The following is an 18,097-nucleotide window of genomic DNA, read 5'->3' on the forward strand; positions in this document are numbered from 1 at the left end:
TAAGCCCCGCCCACTTACAGATACAGATACAGATAGTGGTGTACTTGCTCATCCCTAGTAAATAGCCATATTACCTGAGGAAAACAGGGAAAAAAAGACAATTTTAAGCCAAACTCTGAACATAACCTGGTCCAGAGTGAATTATGTTTGCAGCATACAGTTGTGTTCAAAATAATAGCAGTTCAACATCACTAACCACATCAATCACTGTTTTTGGTAGAAATTATATTCCTACATGGCAAATAATTTACTAGTAGGTGCAGTAGAGTAATAGAAAACCAACAGATCCAACAGTCATGACTTGCATGCTGCTGATTCTGTGTAACTGAATCATTAATTGAAAAGGGCGTGTTCAAAATAATAGCAGTGTGGAGTTCAATTGGAGAGGTCATTCATTCTGTGAAAAAACAGGTGTGAAACAGGTGGCCCTTATTCAAGGACGAAGGCAGCAAATGTTGTACATGCTGGTTATGGTGCATTTCTCTGAAAATCTTAGTAGAATGGGTCGTTCCAGATATTGTTCAGATGAACAGCGTACTTTGATTAAAAAGTTGATTGGAGAGGGGAAAACATATAAAGAAGTGCAGAAAATGATAGGCTGCTCAGCTAAAATGATCTCAGATGCTTTAAAATGGCAACCAAAACCAGAAAGACGTGGAAGAAAATGGAAAACTACCATTCAAATAGATTGAAGAATAGCCCAAATGGTAAAGACTCAGCCAATGATCAGCTCCAGGGAGAACAAAGAAGGTCTAAAGTTACCTGTGAGTACTCTAACAATTAGAAGAGGCGTATGTGAAGCCAAGCTATGGACAAGAAGCCCCCGCAAAGTCTCACTGTTGCAAAAACGACGTGCTGAAGAGGTTACAATTTGCCAAAGAACACATTGACTGGCCTCAAGGGAAATGGCGCAACATTTTGTGGACTGATGAAAGCAAGATTGTTCTTTTTGGGGCTAGGGGCTGCAGACAGTTTGTCAGACGACCCCCAGACACTGAATTCAAGCCACAGTACACAGTGAAGACAGTGAAGCATGGTGGCACCAGCATCATGATACGGGGATGTTTCTCATACTATGGTGTTGGGCCTATTTATCGCTTACCAGGGATCATGGATCAGTTTGAATACATCAAAATACTTGAAGAGGTCATGTTGCCTTAAGCTGAAGAGGAAATGCCCTTGAAATGGGTGTTTCAACAAGACAACGACCCCAAACACACCAATAAGTGAGCAGCATCTTGGTTCCAGACCAACAAGATTAACGTTGTGGAGTGACCAGCCCAATCCCTGGACCTTAATCCAATAGAAAACTTGTGCGGTGACATCAAAAATGCTGTTTCTGAGGCAAAACCAAGAAATGCAGAGGAATTGTAGAATGTAGTCCAATCGTCCTGAGCTGGAATACCTGTTCACAGGTGCCAAAAGCTGGCTGACTCCATGCAACACAGATGTGAAGCATTTCTCAGAAACCATGGTTATACGACTAAATATTAGTTCAGTGATTCACAGGAAAGCTAAATCTTCAAGCATTTTTCAGTTTATACAGTAAATGTTTGAGTTTGTAAAGAAAAATGCAGACACTGCTATTTTTTTGAACAGCCTAATATTCCTTTTTCTTCACTTTCTGTAGAGTAATAACATATTTGATAATTTTTTCTTCATGTTTTGATTTGGAATAGAATGTGAAGTATTCCCAATTTTCCAAAAAATTCCCAAAATTCCACAACACCTTATTATCTAACAAATCCTTTGTTGATAATGTAACTAATCAAATACAGTTCTATCTCTCAACAAATGACACACCAGATATTTCTAAGAGCATGATCTGGAAAGCCCTTAAGGCATAGCCTACAGTCAAGGACAGATTATTTCACAAAAAGCATTTACCACAGGACTGCATGAAGAGCAGCGTAACACTCTGACAAGCCAAATTCTTCAACAATATGCACTTTCTCCCTTACCGAGTTGTATAAAGAAATACTTTACCTTCAAACTGAATTTAATCTCCTTTGAACTTCAGAGATACCTAATTCGATTACATGAGCTTGTCAAAGATTTAATAAGAAAGAGGGAAAAACAGAAAAATCCTGGCTCACCAGATCAGGGAATCAGCTGCTTCTAAATTAATCTCAGAGATTGGTACTAGTTTTGAACAGATATCTCCCCAGATCAATGCAGCTTTCCCATTCATCACCTGGACCACTGATGACTGTGAAAAAAGGTGGTATGCACTTAAGTCTCAGGCAAGGACAGACAAGGACATCTATTTAGCATATGGAAAAACGAACAAATGTTATACTGAACTTTCATACACATCATCAACTTATATTAACATATAAACTTTTATTTTAAATCTTTATTGCATTTATTAGGAGGAGGCTCTGCACCCAAATCTTTCTCACCTATTGCCTCGATAGTATGTAGTGTGCTTGGCCATTCCGACACCAGCATAACGGGGCTGGAGGTCTGAGTTGTGCACTTCAGGACTAACTCAAGGACCTCCTGCGTAACAAAAGTCAGCGGGCAATGTCAGAGAGTCGGTGAAGAGTGACAGTGGTTATCCCTGACTTGGAAATCCTCGGCGTGACCCAACGTTTCTTGCCTTCTCAGTGGGGATCAGACTAGTTTTTTTTTTGTTGTTGCACATTGCTTTTTGCACACTGGCTTGTACTTAGATCTTATTCTGTTGTACTCAGATCTTATTCTGCTGTACTTAGATCTTATTCTTTATTTTTTTTAATCTTTTTTATTTTATTTAATCTGTAATCTGTGGATACTGCTGAAAAACTGTGAATTTCCTGCGGGATGAATAAAGTATCTATCTATCTATCTATCTATCTATCTAGTTCTCCTCAGGCTGGAGCGGCCACTCCTTGTCATCTTCCAGTGAGTTCAAGACGCTGCTCGGTGAATCCTCGGCTGAGGACCCAGAGTCACTACCAGAGGCTTCCCTGACTTCACTGGGGTTTTCTTCTTCTCGTCTTACTACTACTACTACTTTACTTTTATTGTCAGACACGAGTCTGAAATTTGTCTTGCACCTTGGTAGCTCCATTTACAAACATTTAACATGACATTTTACAAACAGCATTATACACAAAAAAAAAAAAAAAAAAAAACACAGTGTCACAGTGACTGAAGAACAATAACCCTTCACCGTGCCTCAGATTGAGGATTAAGCTCTGTGTTCAGTTTTAGGATTGACTGATGCACAAAAGAGTGCTTCAGTCTAATCTCGAAACTGTGGAACTCTGTATCTTCGGTTTGATGGTAATAATTTATATTCACTGGTCAGGACGTGGTTGGGGTTCGAAACAATGCTGTTAGTCTTCTTCTTCTTGTCGTCAGAAGTGACGGAGGAGGGGGTGGGGGGTGCTGGTTACTGGCGGTTTCCGAGTTTGAGAGGCCGGACAGAGATCTAGTCTGGCTGGGGGCAGCAGCCAAGGCTTCACATTGACGTTCCAACTCCTCCAGCTACCACAAATACTCAAGCACCTTTTTACAATACATGTCCCGCTTGGAGTACCTGCATCTATCCATCTTGACGGTAGGACCTAAATGACCGAACTGAGAGCTGGGGATACACTATACTTTTACCACAACTGCACCTGCAAAAACATAGTACTGCTCCTACTGTTTGTTTTGGTTTTGTCCCTGCTCTGAAAGGTCCCCACTTTGGATTCCCCACCTTGAATTCCCAGCCTTGAAATGCTGCAATGGGTCTCTCATTGACCGCCGTTGTTACTGTACTGTTTTACTGTTTTCAATTTGCGCATTAATAACCCGAATGGAAACACTGAAAATTTGAAAACTCCAAATATTGCAAAAAAGTTTTACGCTTGGGGGAGTGGGAAAAGTTGGTGTATCGATAAAAGGAAAATGCAAATAAGTGCTATGGAAACAGGTTTACTGAATGAACGGTGACGTTTATAATCATGTGTTTTCCACTCCACTGTATAGACCAAAAATGGCGGCAGATGACAACAACACCCGGTATGTTTGGACCTAAGAAGAGACTTTAACTTTTCTTGAACTAATTAAAGAAAACAGTATTAATGCTATACTGGAAACAAACAACAAAGAAATACTATTTTGACTGACGCGCCTGTAATACGTCATCACGTTGCGCCCTCTTCTTCTGCAGTGGATGGAAATGCGCATAAATTTGCATTTTGTTTTGCCGATTTTCTTAAAGTTCGGTTAAAATATGTGATATATTGGATGTAAACCCGACTTATGAGTCCTCAGCGGGGTTAAAGTTATTTTTTACTTCAGTCTTACACTGCAAAAAAAGTAAATAGTAAAAAGTATTTATATAAAATATTAAAAAAATTATTACAAATATTTTATTATATAAAATATTTCAATTTTGGGGTGTTTAAAAGAATATATATTTTGTGTGTGTGTGTGTGTGTGTGTGTGTGTGTGTGTGTGTGTGTGTGTGTGCGTGTGAAAGGAAATTGGCCATAAAAGGGTTAAATTATCAGTCTAATTGATTGAATTATCACAGCAATGGTGGGAATGAAAGTCAGTGACATATCCAAACAATAATAATCTGAAAAGATGAAACCATTAACCATTACCAAAGGTTATACCTTCCACTGTCAGGAGGACTCAATGAGTCCTTAACAGGGTGAGTGGATGAAATTTAAAAAAGTCTGTAAAGGTTAATAATAGTCACTTTATTTACCTTAATTTAACAATCCATCAATTGCAGTGGCAAAATCAACCCCAAGAGTGTAAAATTGGAGGTCCAGGCTATGTAAAAAGTTCAGGGGCGGGACCTTGAGCCCGCAGCGCTACACTCCCAGGCACTAAGGAACAGACTCTGGCTCCAAACTACACAAGATGGCAGCCTTTGCTTTTCCTCCATTGCCAGGATATTTGGACCTCAGGGTTGGACAGTGGGAGGAAGTGGTGATGCATTGTCCATCTTTCATATAGTTTATAATCTAACCCAGTTCTGGAATTGTTGCCCTTATCAAAATAAAACCATATTGTTGAACTTTGCTGTGCAAGTAGCCTACATGTTTATACTGTGACAAGAATTTGAATCTGTGTGACAAAATCAAACATAACATACATAAAGGAGTTCATGTGATGTGAAGAGGACCATCCACAGTCCTCTGGCCTAATACGCCTCTGTCAACTAATGCCTCCAAAATAGAAAATGCACATTGCAGGATCTGCTTTTGATGGGTGAAGGCAACATTGACATCCAGTTGCACCACCCCAACCATCTCAGTGCTGGTGAGTTTAGTTTGGACCAAGAAAACATGCCAAAACTAGTTATACACCAAATTACATTTGTAACTCGCTGGCAGCACAAAAACATGGCCCACAGTGTTGTGGAGCACTGACTGCTATACTATTACAGGAAGATACCTTTGGAAACAAATTAACATATCCACTATTAACCTATTTCACTATTCACTTAGAATGTTACTGAATGGATATACTGACACACCACTCCAAGCTTTTCCATTCATTCGTTAATTTTTCCAACTACTTATCCTCATCAGGGTTGCAGGGGGTGCTGGAGCCTATCCCAGTGCTCATTGGGGAGGCAGGGGAACACCTAGAACAGGTCGCCAGTCCATCACAGGGCAGACAGATAAACAAGCACATTCACACCTGGTATCTCTCTGTTCACATAACATGCATGTCTTCGAACTATGGGAGGAAACCAGATCTTCCGGCGGAAATCCACACAGACACGGGAAGAACATGCAAACTCCACATAGAAAGGACCCTGGAATCAAGTCCAGGACCTTCTTGCTGTGAGGAGACAATGCTAACCACTGCACCACCATACCGCCCCGAGCTTTTTCAAACATTTCTTTTTTTCTAGCTTGGCCGTATTCAGCCATTGTTTGCTAACAGCTACTTTTCCAGTGGGCCTTAATGATGGAGCCAGATGTGATGGCTCTATAGATGCACATTAGACCATGAGTATCCTTCCATATATATTTTTTGTCATTATGCTAATAAGAGGAGGGTGAAATCATACTTGAATCGTAGTTAAGGCTGCATCCTTACTGCAGTGTCCTGGGTTCAAATCCAACTCCAGTCCCTTTGCTGCATGTTGTCCCCTCTCTTTTACCTGCATTTCCTGTCTCTCTCTGCTGTAATTATTAAATAAAGTAGAAATGCCCAAAAAAAAAAAAACTTTTTTTTTCTAATCTCTGCTGGCATTAGCTTCCACCTATATAGAAATACATTAATGTTAACTATATGGCACTGGTAAAAGTGAGGTTGTGTTTTTATTTTTACAATGTAAGGTCATTCATAAGGCATTCACAACAGGTCTTTTTTTTTTTTTTTAGTTTTTGGACATTTCAGGCAGTTGTTGATACTTTCACGGAGGGTCCAGCTAAGGCACAACACCATTACTTCCAGAGAGAGAAACAAAAACCAAGCAGTAATGGAAACAGTGAGCAAGACAGAATGAAGAAGCACAGGAAGAAATACACTGATAGTTGATTGACAATAACAAATGAAAAGATGGGAACAAAAATTTGACACATGGAGAGAAACACACTAAAAAGGAGAGACAAAAGAGGAAGGCAGTAGGAGCTGACAGTCACATCTTGCAACAGTTACTTAGATAATATTCCATCAGTGAACAATGATAATCTCTCAATTGTGATTATCCTCCTGAATCTGAAGCATTAACAAAATCCAGACATTATACATCAATGTCATCTCTTAAAATGCTTCAAAACAGTCACATGACTTGTGGTACCAACAGTGCAATGCAAAGAAGTTGAACCTCGGGCTGGGCGATATGGCCTCAAATCAATATCATGACATATTAAGCACCTCACCTCAGTAACGATAAGTGGCCGATAATTCCTACTTGCTATAACTGCTGTATTTACTGAAGTCAGACATGCAAACTCCTCACAGTAAAAAAGGTGACAGTGTCACAGGGGTCCGGGGGGGTTCCCCCCCTCCTATAACAGGAGTTGCTAGTTAGCTAGCTAGCTGGAAGACTAGGCCCTTACGTAGCAAGCATATGCTTAGAGCTAAATGGCTAAAGTTAGTTAGCAAAACAAGCAGACCATGCTGGAATTAACATTAGAACTAGCTAACGTTAGCTGGCTAATTAGTTCGCTATCTTGCTAATGGAAATTCCAGCATCATATGGCCCGCTTGTCTTGCTAACTAACGTTAGCCATTTTGCTCGAAGCATAATGTTATGCAAGGTCTAATTTAACGTAAGGTGGTTCCTTCAAACTAACTTTAAAACTTTCAATCGGACTTTGGAAGCCAGGCGTCTCTTCTAAACTACGCGATTCACGTGAATGACCCGATTGACCAAAAAAATGGCGATTGTAGCCGAAAGGTGACAAGTTTGCATGCCTGAGAAGTGCAACTCTAACTCAGTGCTGTCTGAGAATAATTGAAGAAAATACAAATTAAATATTTTTAGTTAAATTTATTGAACAACTGACAATCAAAACAAGTTTAAAAGTATAAAATATGACAAGCAAGTCGTCCTCGACTAAATCTACTTCAGCTACCTCAGCTGCAGCAGCAGCTGCTTCTACATTTGAACCGTCTACATTTGAACCGTCCTCCATCTTTCTCTCTTTCCCTTCTCTTTCCCTTCTTGTTGTAGACTGGAGGAGGTGGAGTCATGTGACTACACACACTGTACACGTAGTACAGTGTCTTAAAGGGACATGAACATGCCCTTTCGGTATCGGTGAATTTTTGGTATATGGCCCAGCCCTAGTTGAACCTTTATATGTAATTAACTTAAAAACTGTACATCACCTATTACATATTTTACAAAATACTTATTTACACCAATTCATTCATTATATGAAAAAAATTCAAGCTAACATAAAATGTGCTTTCAAATAGGTGAGATGGACTTTTTGAAGCGCAGGAAGAGAAAATAAATAGAAGTTTGAGAGTGTTTTGTGGAGAAAGTCACTTCTCTTATGATTTAAATGTTCAGAGATATATCACACAAAAAGTAAGGAAATTTGTGTTTGGTAGATTATTTCTTTGTTGTAGTAATGCTTCTTGGCAATAAATCTTATACATTTGCCTGTTTATTTCCATATTAAATGGTGCCACAACAGCTTATCACATGCCAATCAGGTGTACCCCCAGGTACACCTGTGTCTGGGGTACCAGAAGCTCAAAACAAGAGTCAATAGCAAGGTCAGTCAGGCCGCAAAATTGCAAAAACTTTGAATCTGTCCCCAAGTGCAGTCACGACGAAACTGGCTCACATGAGGCCCTCCCCAGGAAAGGAAGACCAAGAGTCACACAAAGAATAGACATTCTTTGTGTTTCTTGGCCCAAACAAATCTCTTCTGCTTGTTGCTTTTCCTTAGTAGTGGTTTCTTAGCAGCTATTTGACCACAAAGGCCTGATTCGCGCAGTTTCCTCTGCACAGTTGATGTAGAGATGTGTCTGCCACTAGAACTCTGTGTGGCATTTAGCTGGGCTCTAATCTGAGGTGCTGTTAACTTGCGATTTCTGAGGCTGGTGACTCGGATGAACTTATCCTCAACAGCAGAGATGACTCTTGGTCTTCCTTTCTGGGGGCGGTCCTCATATGAGCCAGTTTCGTCATAGCGCTTGATGGTTTTTGCGACTGCACTTGGGGACACATTCAAAGTTTTTGCAATTTTGCAGCCTGACTGACCTTCAGTTCTTAAAGTAATGATGGACTGTCGTTTCTCTTTACTTAGCTGATTGATTCTTGCCATAATATGAATTCTAACAGTTGTCAAATAGGGCTGTTATAGCTGTGTACCAACCTGACTTCTGCACAACACAACTGATTGTCCCAACCCCATTAAGAAGGCAAAAAATTCCACAAATGAACCCTGACAAGGCACACCTGTGAAGTGAAAAACATTTCAGGTGACTACATCTCTCTCACTCCCCACCCCCAACTTAAAAAAACAACAACCTGCAAATGGAAAAGATGCGTGTTCATTTGCATATAGAGCAGGAAACTGAGATCTGATCACAAGTGGGCAGGTGAAACACATGTGGAGGCCCATTTTAATGTCAGGTGTGAATGAATGGATTGAGAGCTGTGCACTTGTGATCGGATCACCTAAGACGCATTTTAATGTCTTGTGGAGACAGGGACAGAAAGATCCATACAACAGCCAGTGATCATCAGTGAATGTTACAGCTGTTGCTTTGGTAAGGTGAACTACCATTAAATACTCTTGTGTGATCAAAGGCCTATAAATCTTCCCGCCAGTACTACCCATACAATTTCTATATTTCCAATACATGGTGAAGACTACAGGAAATAGCACTGGTCTCCAGTTTGGTCCTATTAACATTGTCATGGCAAACAATAACACTGGTTATATTTATTCCACTTGCACTGTTCAGAATGGCTTCTTTATTCATGAAAAAAATACTACAAAATGATTGTATATATTGGAGAGGTTGGCAAAGTTGATTATTCAACTGTCTGGCACAATGTCCAGCACTGAACACCATGAAAACCTAAAGGTGCATCTAAATGCAATTTCATGTCATGAATGTTACGGCAAAAATTCAGATTTAAATTCTGAATGAAATTTTGCCGTTTCTCTGTAAATTTGAGAGAATTATGTCAAAAAAACAAAACAAAACTGAGAGACATTTTCATGAAACAATCTGCTGTTTTTCTGAATTAATGAGAATAATAATTTTGAGAACAGTTGTCATGGGCAAAACATTCTGCTCTGTGTTTCTAAATAAATGAGATAATTCTGACATGTTTTCTCAGAACTAACTATCATTAATTTATGCATTTAAATATCATTGCATTCATTTATTCAACACAGGCTTTTAATGTCATGTATGAGAAAAACACCCATTCCACCATACATAAGAGTCTTTGTGTGTGTGTGTGTGTGTGTGTGTGTGTGTGTGTGTGTGTGTGTGTCATATTAGAGGTCCAATTTCTTCAAGTTCAGTTCAAGTGAGATCAGAGTACACAAAAATTGTGGATAAAAATAGCCTTCTTTTGTTCATCATTAGAACTGAATCAGTATTTATTTACTAATGAAGCAAATCCTGCTAGCAGAGACTTGGTTTTCCTGTGGAAGAAAAGGCAGAATTTCTTTGTCTACATTGTAAATTCAATGGTTTTGTATGTCAGAAATGTATGAAAAAGACCTCATGCAAAATCAACTTCATGAGGGTGGCTGTTACATCTCTTTCCACCACATAGTCAGTTGCTAACTTCTGGTGTCATATCAGAACAGGGAAGGCAGGACATTGAGGAGAGGAGTCTATTTAATGAGATCCTGACACATTTCATGACAAATGCTTGAAAGGGCCTTTACAAAAAGAGGCCAATATTGTATCAGTTTTTTCCCCCAAAAAATAACACCTGCTGCACCAAAATCAGCATATAAAATATTAGTCACTGACTAAAAAACTAATTTAATTTATAGAAATCTTTGAATAAATACTGTCACATACCACTGTATGCTCTCACACAAATGTCAGTCCCTACACGATGACAGAATGATGGAAAGAAAAGAGAAAAGAAAACTGAGGTCATTTTCTTCTGAGTTCCAGTATCACAACAGACACATTTCAAGTCTCAGGCAGTCTGAACGATTCAGACATGGCACAGAAAAAAGAGACACAAACATACACAAACACATACACAATCACACACACACACACAAATTCATACAACTCAACAAGAGGTATGGAGTTCTGACGCACACTTTCAACTCTCTCGTTCTCTTTCTCTTTCTCTCTCCCTCTCTCTCTTTCGCTTTCTCTCTCATGCACACACACACGCACACACATTCTTTTGTTATCCCAAATAACAATGACAGGAGTTGGTTTCCTTCAGCATCCAAGTCTGTTTCATATTCAAAGTCCCATCCAGCGCTTCATCTGTGTCTTCAAACTACTTTTTAAATAAATAAATACCAACAAAAACAAGTCATTGTCCATCTCTTTATCCACTCACCATTCCTCATTCTGTCCTGCTACCTGATTCGTCCGTCCTTCCTCGGAGGGATTAGTTCAGACTTCGGGTCAGGGCTAACAGAGCTCCAGGCAGTGAGGTGGCAGCGTCGCATAATGGGACAGGTACTGGGGCCAATTGAACAGACGTCAGCAGCGGACCAGCGGCTCTCCAGCAGCTGGTCGACCCAGCGGCGCAGTGGTGCCCCTGTCAGGCTAGCGTTGGCCTCTGCCTCCTCCACAGTGCCCAGGCTCACTGGCAGTCGCAGCACTGGGTTCAGGCCATGAAAGCTCTGCTCCATGTAGGAGTTCCTGCTCGGGCCACCATGTAGCCGCTGAGTCTCCTCTATAGTTGGGACAGAGGGGGAAGGAGTGCAAAAGACAAAACTCAAAGACTGGAAAAGCAGTTTTCAACACTCTTCAAGTTCCACTAACTGAATATATCTATATCTTTATATCTTTATCTACATTCAGTTATACACTACTCACAAAAAGTTAGGGATATTTGGCTTTCGGGTGAAATTTCAGGATGAACCTAAAATGCATTCTAACCTTTACAGGTGAACTTAATGTGACCTTCTGTAAACTTTTGAAAGCACATGTCCAACTGTTCAATGTTTCAGTACTTTTTGCACAAGTTGCTGTTCTCTAACAAGGAGTTTAACGGCAAAATTCACAACAGGTGTTTGATCCATGAATCGACCAATAAATTTCCTGGTTCAATTAGAATTGGTATTTAAACAGTCCTCCTCATCATGCTGTTCACACTTTGTTTGGCCACTGAGCTTAGAGTGTCACAGAGTGTCATCAGTAGGTTGCAACAGAGATACAGAGAGACTGGAAGAGTCATAGAAGTGGACGTCCTTTGGCCACATCCCACACTGATGACCGCTTCATTGTGAACAGTGCCCTGCGGAACTGGATGATGAATGCCACTCAACTCCAGGCACGTTTAAGGGAGGTGAGAGGCACCCAAGTGTCACGTCAGACCATTCAAAACCGTTTACATCAGCATGGTCTGCGTGCCAGACGACCTGCAACGGTACCTGACCACACCACCAGGCACAGGTGTCATCGTCTTGCATGGGCCAGGGAGCATTTACGCTGGACGAGGGACCAGTGGGCCTCAGTGCTGTTCTCTGATGAAAGCCGATTCATGTTGAGCAGAAATGATGACCGCCAACGATGTTGGAGACGTCAAGGAGAGCCCTATGCATCAGCCACTGTTGTCACCAGACGAGCCTTTGGTGGTGGTGGTGTTACTGTGTGGGCAGGTGTGTCTAGTCAGTACAGAGCTGCCCTACACTTTGTGTATGGTACAGTGACAAGCCCATACTACCTGAATAACATCATTAATCCAGTCATTGTGCCCCTGCATGAACAACACAGGCCTAATTTCATCTTCATGGACGACAATGCTCCAGCTCATCGAGGTCGTATCATTAGGGAACGGTTGCTGGAGACTGGGGTACCTCAGATGGAGTGGCCGGCACTTTCTCCAGACCTGAATCCCATAGAAAACCTATGGGATCAGCTGAGTCGCCGTGTAGAGGCTTGGAGCTCTGTACCCCAGAACCTCAACAACCTGAGGGCCGCCCTTCAAGAAGAGTGGGATGCCATGCCTCAGCAGACAATAAGTCGACTTGTGAACAGCATGAGACGGTGTTGTCAAGCTGTAAGTGATGCTCAAGGGCACATGACAACTTATTGAGACATTGACATTTTTTGTTGTGGTATACCCACCACTGTTGTTGGCTTTTGTTTCAATAAATTGTTTGAGATGAGGAAATCACCAGTGTATGCTTCTACTTAAATGCCCTACTTTCATGATATAATATCACTGTAGCGTGAACTTTTTACATTTTCCATAAATTTCACCCGAAAGCCAAATATCCCTAACTTTTTGTGAGTAGTGTGTAGATAGATAGATAGATAAACACTCCTGTTCAAAATTTTAAGACCAGTTGAAAAATTGGAAGAATTTACATTTTGCACTGTTGGATCTTAAGAAGGTTCTAAGTCGAGCTTCAAAATGCAAAAAGAAGAAATGGGCGTGAGACAAAAAAAAATTGAGTAAGCAATTTATTGCAAACAACCATTAAACTGAAATAGGCTGTTCATCAGCTGATCAAAAGTTTAAGACCATATCTCAAAAAAAACCCAAACCCCCCTAGAACAGAAATACATTTTTCAAAAAAGGACTCAGTAATGAGTCACTGCTCCATTCTTGTTAATCACCTCAAAAATTCGTTTCGGCATGCTTGATGCTAGTGTTTCCAGGAGGCTAGTGGGAATGTTGCTCCAAGTGGTGAAGATGGCTTCACGGAGGGCACTGTCTGGAACTGGGGTCCATTTTTGTAAACTTCCCTTGCCATCCAACCCCAAATGTTCTCAATTGGATTTAGATCAGGGGAACACGCAGGATGGTCCTTTGTCAGGCGGGTATTGTGAAAAAGCCCCCCATATCATGATGGCGCCCCCTCCACTGTGCCGTGTAGAAAACATCTCAGGTGGGATCTCCTTGTCATGCCAGTAACGTTGGAAGCCATCAGGACCGTCAAGGTTACATTTTTTCTCATCAGAGAATAAAACTTTCTTCTACCTTTCAATTTCCCATGTTTGGTGCTCTCGTACAAACTCCAAATGGGTAATTTTGTGCCATTGAAGGAGACGAGGCCTTTGAAGACATTTTTTGTTCTTAAAACCCTTCTCTCGCAGATGCCGTCTGATGATTATGGGACTGCAGCTGGCACCGGTGACAAGCTTAATTTGGGCCGAGGATCGGCCCATGTCTTGACGGACAGCCAATTGGATCCTCCGGCTCAGTGCCGGTGAAATTTTTTTGGGTCTACCACTTGACTTTTTTGTTCCATAACCCTCATGATCTTTTAAGAAGTTTAAAATGACTGTCTTACTGCGTCCAACCTCAGCAGCAATGGCATGCTGCGAGAGGCCTTATGCAGCTCAACAATCCGACTGCGTTCAAGGAGAGAAAGCTTTTTTGCCTTTGCCATCAGGAGGTCATGACAGTGTGGATACCTGACAGAAAATGACACTGAATCCACATTTTTGCAAAGATTTGGGCTTTTAAAGGCTGTGGTCTTAAACTTTTGATCAGGAGTGCATGTATAGATATCTATATATCTATAGATATCTATCCATATAGATAGATACATTCAGTCACACACACACACACACACACACACACACACACACACACACACACACACACACACACATGAATATAAAACATGTTTTGAGTTATTTCACACTTTTTTGTTTACTACATAATTCCATGTGCTCATTCATAATTTTGATGCCTTTAGTGAGAATCTACAATGTAAATAGTCATGAAAATGAAGAAAAAACATTAAATGAGAAGGTGTGTCCAAACTTTTGACTGATACTGTACATATATACAAATATATATGTTGCAGAGGCTCAATGCATAGGCGTGTTTTGGGCATTACACCAGTTAAACCAATCAGTGTGCCAGGTGCCATTGCCTTTAAGGGCAGGATGCGCTATCCTAAATCCTAAATCCTAAACCCCCGATGGAGAGAGGGAGGTAGATTTTCTCAGGGCTTCTACTGAGGCTAAAGCAAGTTGGCTTTATATACATATTATATATTATATTATAGGCGAGTTAATTCGGGAGGTGGAGCCACATGTGTCCAAGTGGACGTGTCACAAGGTTGTACTGATTGAGTAAAATCCCCGGGCCACACCACACACACACAAGAGGCAGAGGTGGAACTATGTGTAAACTAATTTATTGACAAGGTAGATTGGGCAAATAAAATATTAAAAATAAAAATATAGCACAGCTGCTGGCTTATGATAAAACAACAAAATGTGCTGGCGTAAGTGTCCAATTAAAACAGTCTTTCCTCTAAACAGTCTATATGAGTAATATACTCAGTCCATTCCGGCGGCGTCCCGGTATCAGTCCGACCGTGTGCGTGGCGAGGCTCCGTTGGGGCGCGCATTGAAGCCGCCTGGGCGCGCTCTCGTAACAGCCCAAACTTTAGGGATAGCGGATAGCGGGTGGTCCTGACCACCCGCTATCCGCTATCCCTAAAGTGTGTGCGCAAGACAGCAACTTTAGGGATAGCGCATGAAACACACCCATGGACACACCTCCAGGCGCAAATGACAGAGTCGGCATAACGGATAGTGGGTGGCGCAAGATACCGTTTAGGGATAGCGGAAGCTCCTAAATCCGCAATTTGCGGGTAGCGGGTAGTGGCAGCGGATAGCGGGTGGCACAAGATAGGGCCCTAAATATGAATAAGGCTTCATGAAGCAGTTGGTCACTTTACCGCACTTTATTGCAGCTTATTAGCGCACATTGTGTATATGTGTGTGGTTCTGGAAATAAACAATACAAGTAGCCATTAAAGCGCTTACTTACAATAAAGAAATAATAACACCTCACTTAACTCAATACAATAACAGACTACACATAAATAAGCAACGGCATTCAGTAGTCTCAAATACACAAAATAATATACAATATAAATATAAAATATAAGAGTCTTCAGCCTAGCTGCAAACATAAACCAGCAAAAACTACATTTATCTAACTTTTCTCAGAGATGTAATAATAACAATAAACTTACATTTCTCTGGACGCACACACACAGGAACATAAGTGGTGGACCAACTCACTTCAACTGCAAAACTAGACTTGCCCAGACATATAACAGAACTTCTTCTTCTTGAATATAAGTCCTGGCCCAGCCGAGTTGGCTGCAGCACCGCCAAGTGGCTGGGCCTCCAAACTACATCTTCAGCACAGCCGCCCCCAAATTTGCTCCAGCAAATTTGCAGTAATGAATCAATCACTGTTCATCCTTGTCCGGAACAGCAGGAAGTCTGATGAGACGGCTTATGGGGCGAATGTAGGTATGGTCCCTGACCTCAATCACTGCTGTTCAATCAGGCCATCGGTTCCAGGAAATACCTTGTTGATTTTCCCAACAGGCCACGAAGCTCTGGGGAATTGGGGGTCGACGATCATTACGACCGTACCCAGCTGAAAAAGGGTGGTGTCTGACTGCCACTTAAACCGGGTTTGGAGTGTGGGCAGGTAGTGGCGCAGGAACTGTGTCCAAAAGTGGTCGGACAACACTTGACAGGCCCTCCAGTACCGACGGCCAAGCAGTTCTGAGTCGTGGTACACAACCTGAGCTAGAGAGGGGTCTGGCCGCCCCATCAGCAACAGATTGGGGGTGACAGGGTCCGGGTCAGCCACATCGGATGATACGTAGCCTAGGGGCTTGGAGTTAAGAATGCCCTCAATCTCTACCAGGACAGTGGTCAGCACCTCTTCACTGACGACTTGTGAGCCCAAGGTGGCAGTCAGGCCAGCCTTTATAGACCGGGTTTCCCTCTCCCAGGAGCCTCCGAAGTGAGGAGCGCTGGGTGGGTTGAAGCAGAACTTTATCTGGTGGTCTGCCAGCTGGGCTTGTAGGGAAGGATGCAGGGTGTTGAAGGCTTCTTGTGGCTCCCTGTCTCCACCCCTAAAACTAGTGCCCTGATTAGAGAGCAACTCTGCTGGTTTCCCAGGACGGGAGATGAATCTCCTCAATGCCATCAGGAAAGAGTCTGTATTGATGCTGCACAGCATTTCAATATGGACAGCTCTTGTCGTTAGACATTTAAAGAGCAGGCCCCAGAGCTTCTCACTCCGACAGCCAATCTTAACTTGCATTGGACCGAAGCAGTCAATCCCTGTGGAAAAGAAGGCTGGTTGATGTAGCTGGAGCCGAGCAGGAGGCAGATCTGCCATCTTGGGGTTAACTGGTTGGGCTCTCCATCTTTGGCACTCAGGACATCAACGCTGCTCTGTTCTTATGGCTTCACGGCCACCAAGAATCCAAACCTTTCTCCTCAGCTCTGCAAAGAGTCGTTCTGCACCTGGGTGTTTCAGGTCATTATCCACCTTGGATGAGCAGCTTGGTCACAGCATGTCTTGGGTCAAGGACAACAGGATGGATTGCATCATCCCCCACAGTCGGCTGCCCACATGTATCAGTTGAAGCAATGTGTCATATTCTGGAGCCAGTGTGATTAAACGACTGGATGAGGAGACTGGTTTCCCAGCTGCTAGGCACTGGACTTCTTCAGGGAAGCTGTCTCTTTGAGCGGACCGCAGGATGCTGAGTTCTGCTTCCTTAAATTCCTCTGCTGTGGGAGTCTCCTCAGCATCAGCAGCCGCCCCATGAAGGTACCTCGCGGTTGCCTTTACCAGTTCACTGAAGCTGCTAAACTGCTGAGCATCAGGTAGGGAGTGGTCAATGGTGGCTACCGTGGCAACCAAACAGGTTGTGGGCCTTCACAGCTCTTCAGTAATGTCTTCACTTCCTGTGGCTGGGTGTGCTAGCCATTGGTCAGATGGTAGCCACAGGAAGGGGGGGCCATGGGTCCAACGATTCTCACCCGTGAGATCCTATAGGGTTTTCCCTCGGTGAGGTCATCCGCTGGGTTCTCTGCTGTCTCCACGTAGCGCCAGGCCTGGCTGTCAGTCAACTCCTGTTTTCCACAATGCGAGTTCCTGCAAACACTTTAAAGCGGCAGGAGTCCGACTGGATCCAGGCAAGGACCATTGTGGAATCTGTCCACATGACCACTCTGGACACCTCCAGTGTGAGTTTTCGGACTAGCAGGTTAGCGAGCTGGGTGCCAGTGAGGGCAGCGCACAACTCTGGACCTCTGGACCTGGCTGTCAGGAAGGCCACCTCCACACGCACCTCTGTATCTTCTGTGCGCAGGTGTCCCACACTACCATACTCATGGTGTGATGCATCGCAGAAGATGTGCACCTCCTGCTTACTGGCTGCACTGTCCATGGCTGGGCTCACATAGCAACAAGGCAGTCTGATGTCATCCATGTGTTTTAACTCCTCTTCCCAGGTTTGCCAAGCTATGAGTAGGTCACCAGGCAACAGCGGGTCATCCCACTCCCGCTTCTTGTCCAATAACTGCTGAACCAGCACTTTGGCCCTCGTAGTGAATGGTGTGAGGAACCCTATGGGATCGTATTGACTGGCCAATACTCTGTAAATGTTCCTCATGGTGGGAGGAGAGTGCTCTGTAGGACATATATTGCACAGTATAGTGAACAAGTAGT

General features: G+C 42.6%; 1 protein-coding gene across 1 annotated transcript in view; it reads right to left on the reverse strand.

Moving 5' to 3' along the window:
* Positions 1 to 10,254: 10,254 nt before the first annotated feature.
* LOC115364029 (xylosyltransferase 1-like) overlaps positions 10,255 to 18,097 on the reverse strand; it is a 178,346-nt gene continuing 170,503 nt past the window's right edge. Inside the window, exon 11 of the mRNA XM_030058437.1 lies at positions 10,255 to 11,308. Coding sequence (XP_029914297.1) covers positions 10,986 to 11,308 — 323 coding nt within the window. The 3' untranslated portion in view covers positions 10,255 to 10,985. The remainder of the gene's footprint in view (positions 11,309 to 18,097) is intronic.

The sequence above is a fragment of the Myripristis murdjan genome, chromosome 8, assembly GCF_902150065.1.
Source record: "Myripristis murdjan chromosome 8, fMyrMur1.1, whole genome shotgun sequence".
NCBI lineage: Eukaryota > Metazoa > Chordata > Actinopteri > Holocentriformes > Holocentridae > Myripristis > Myripristis murdjan.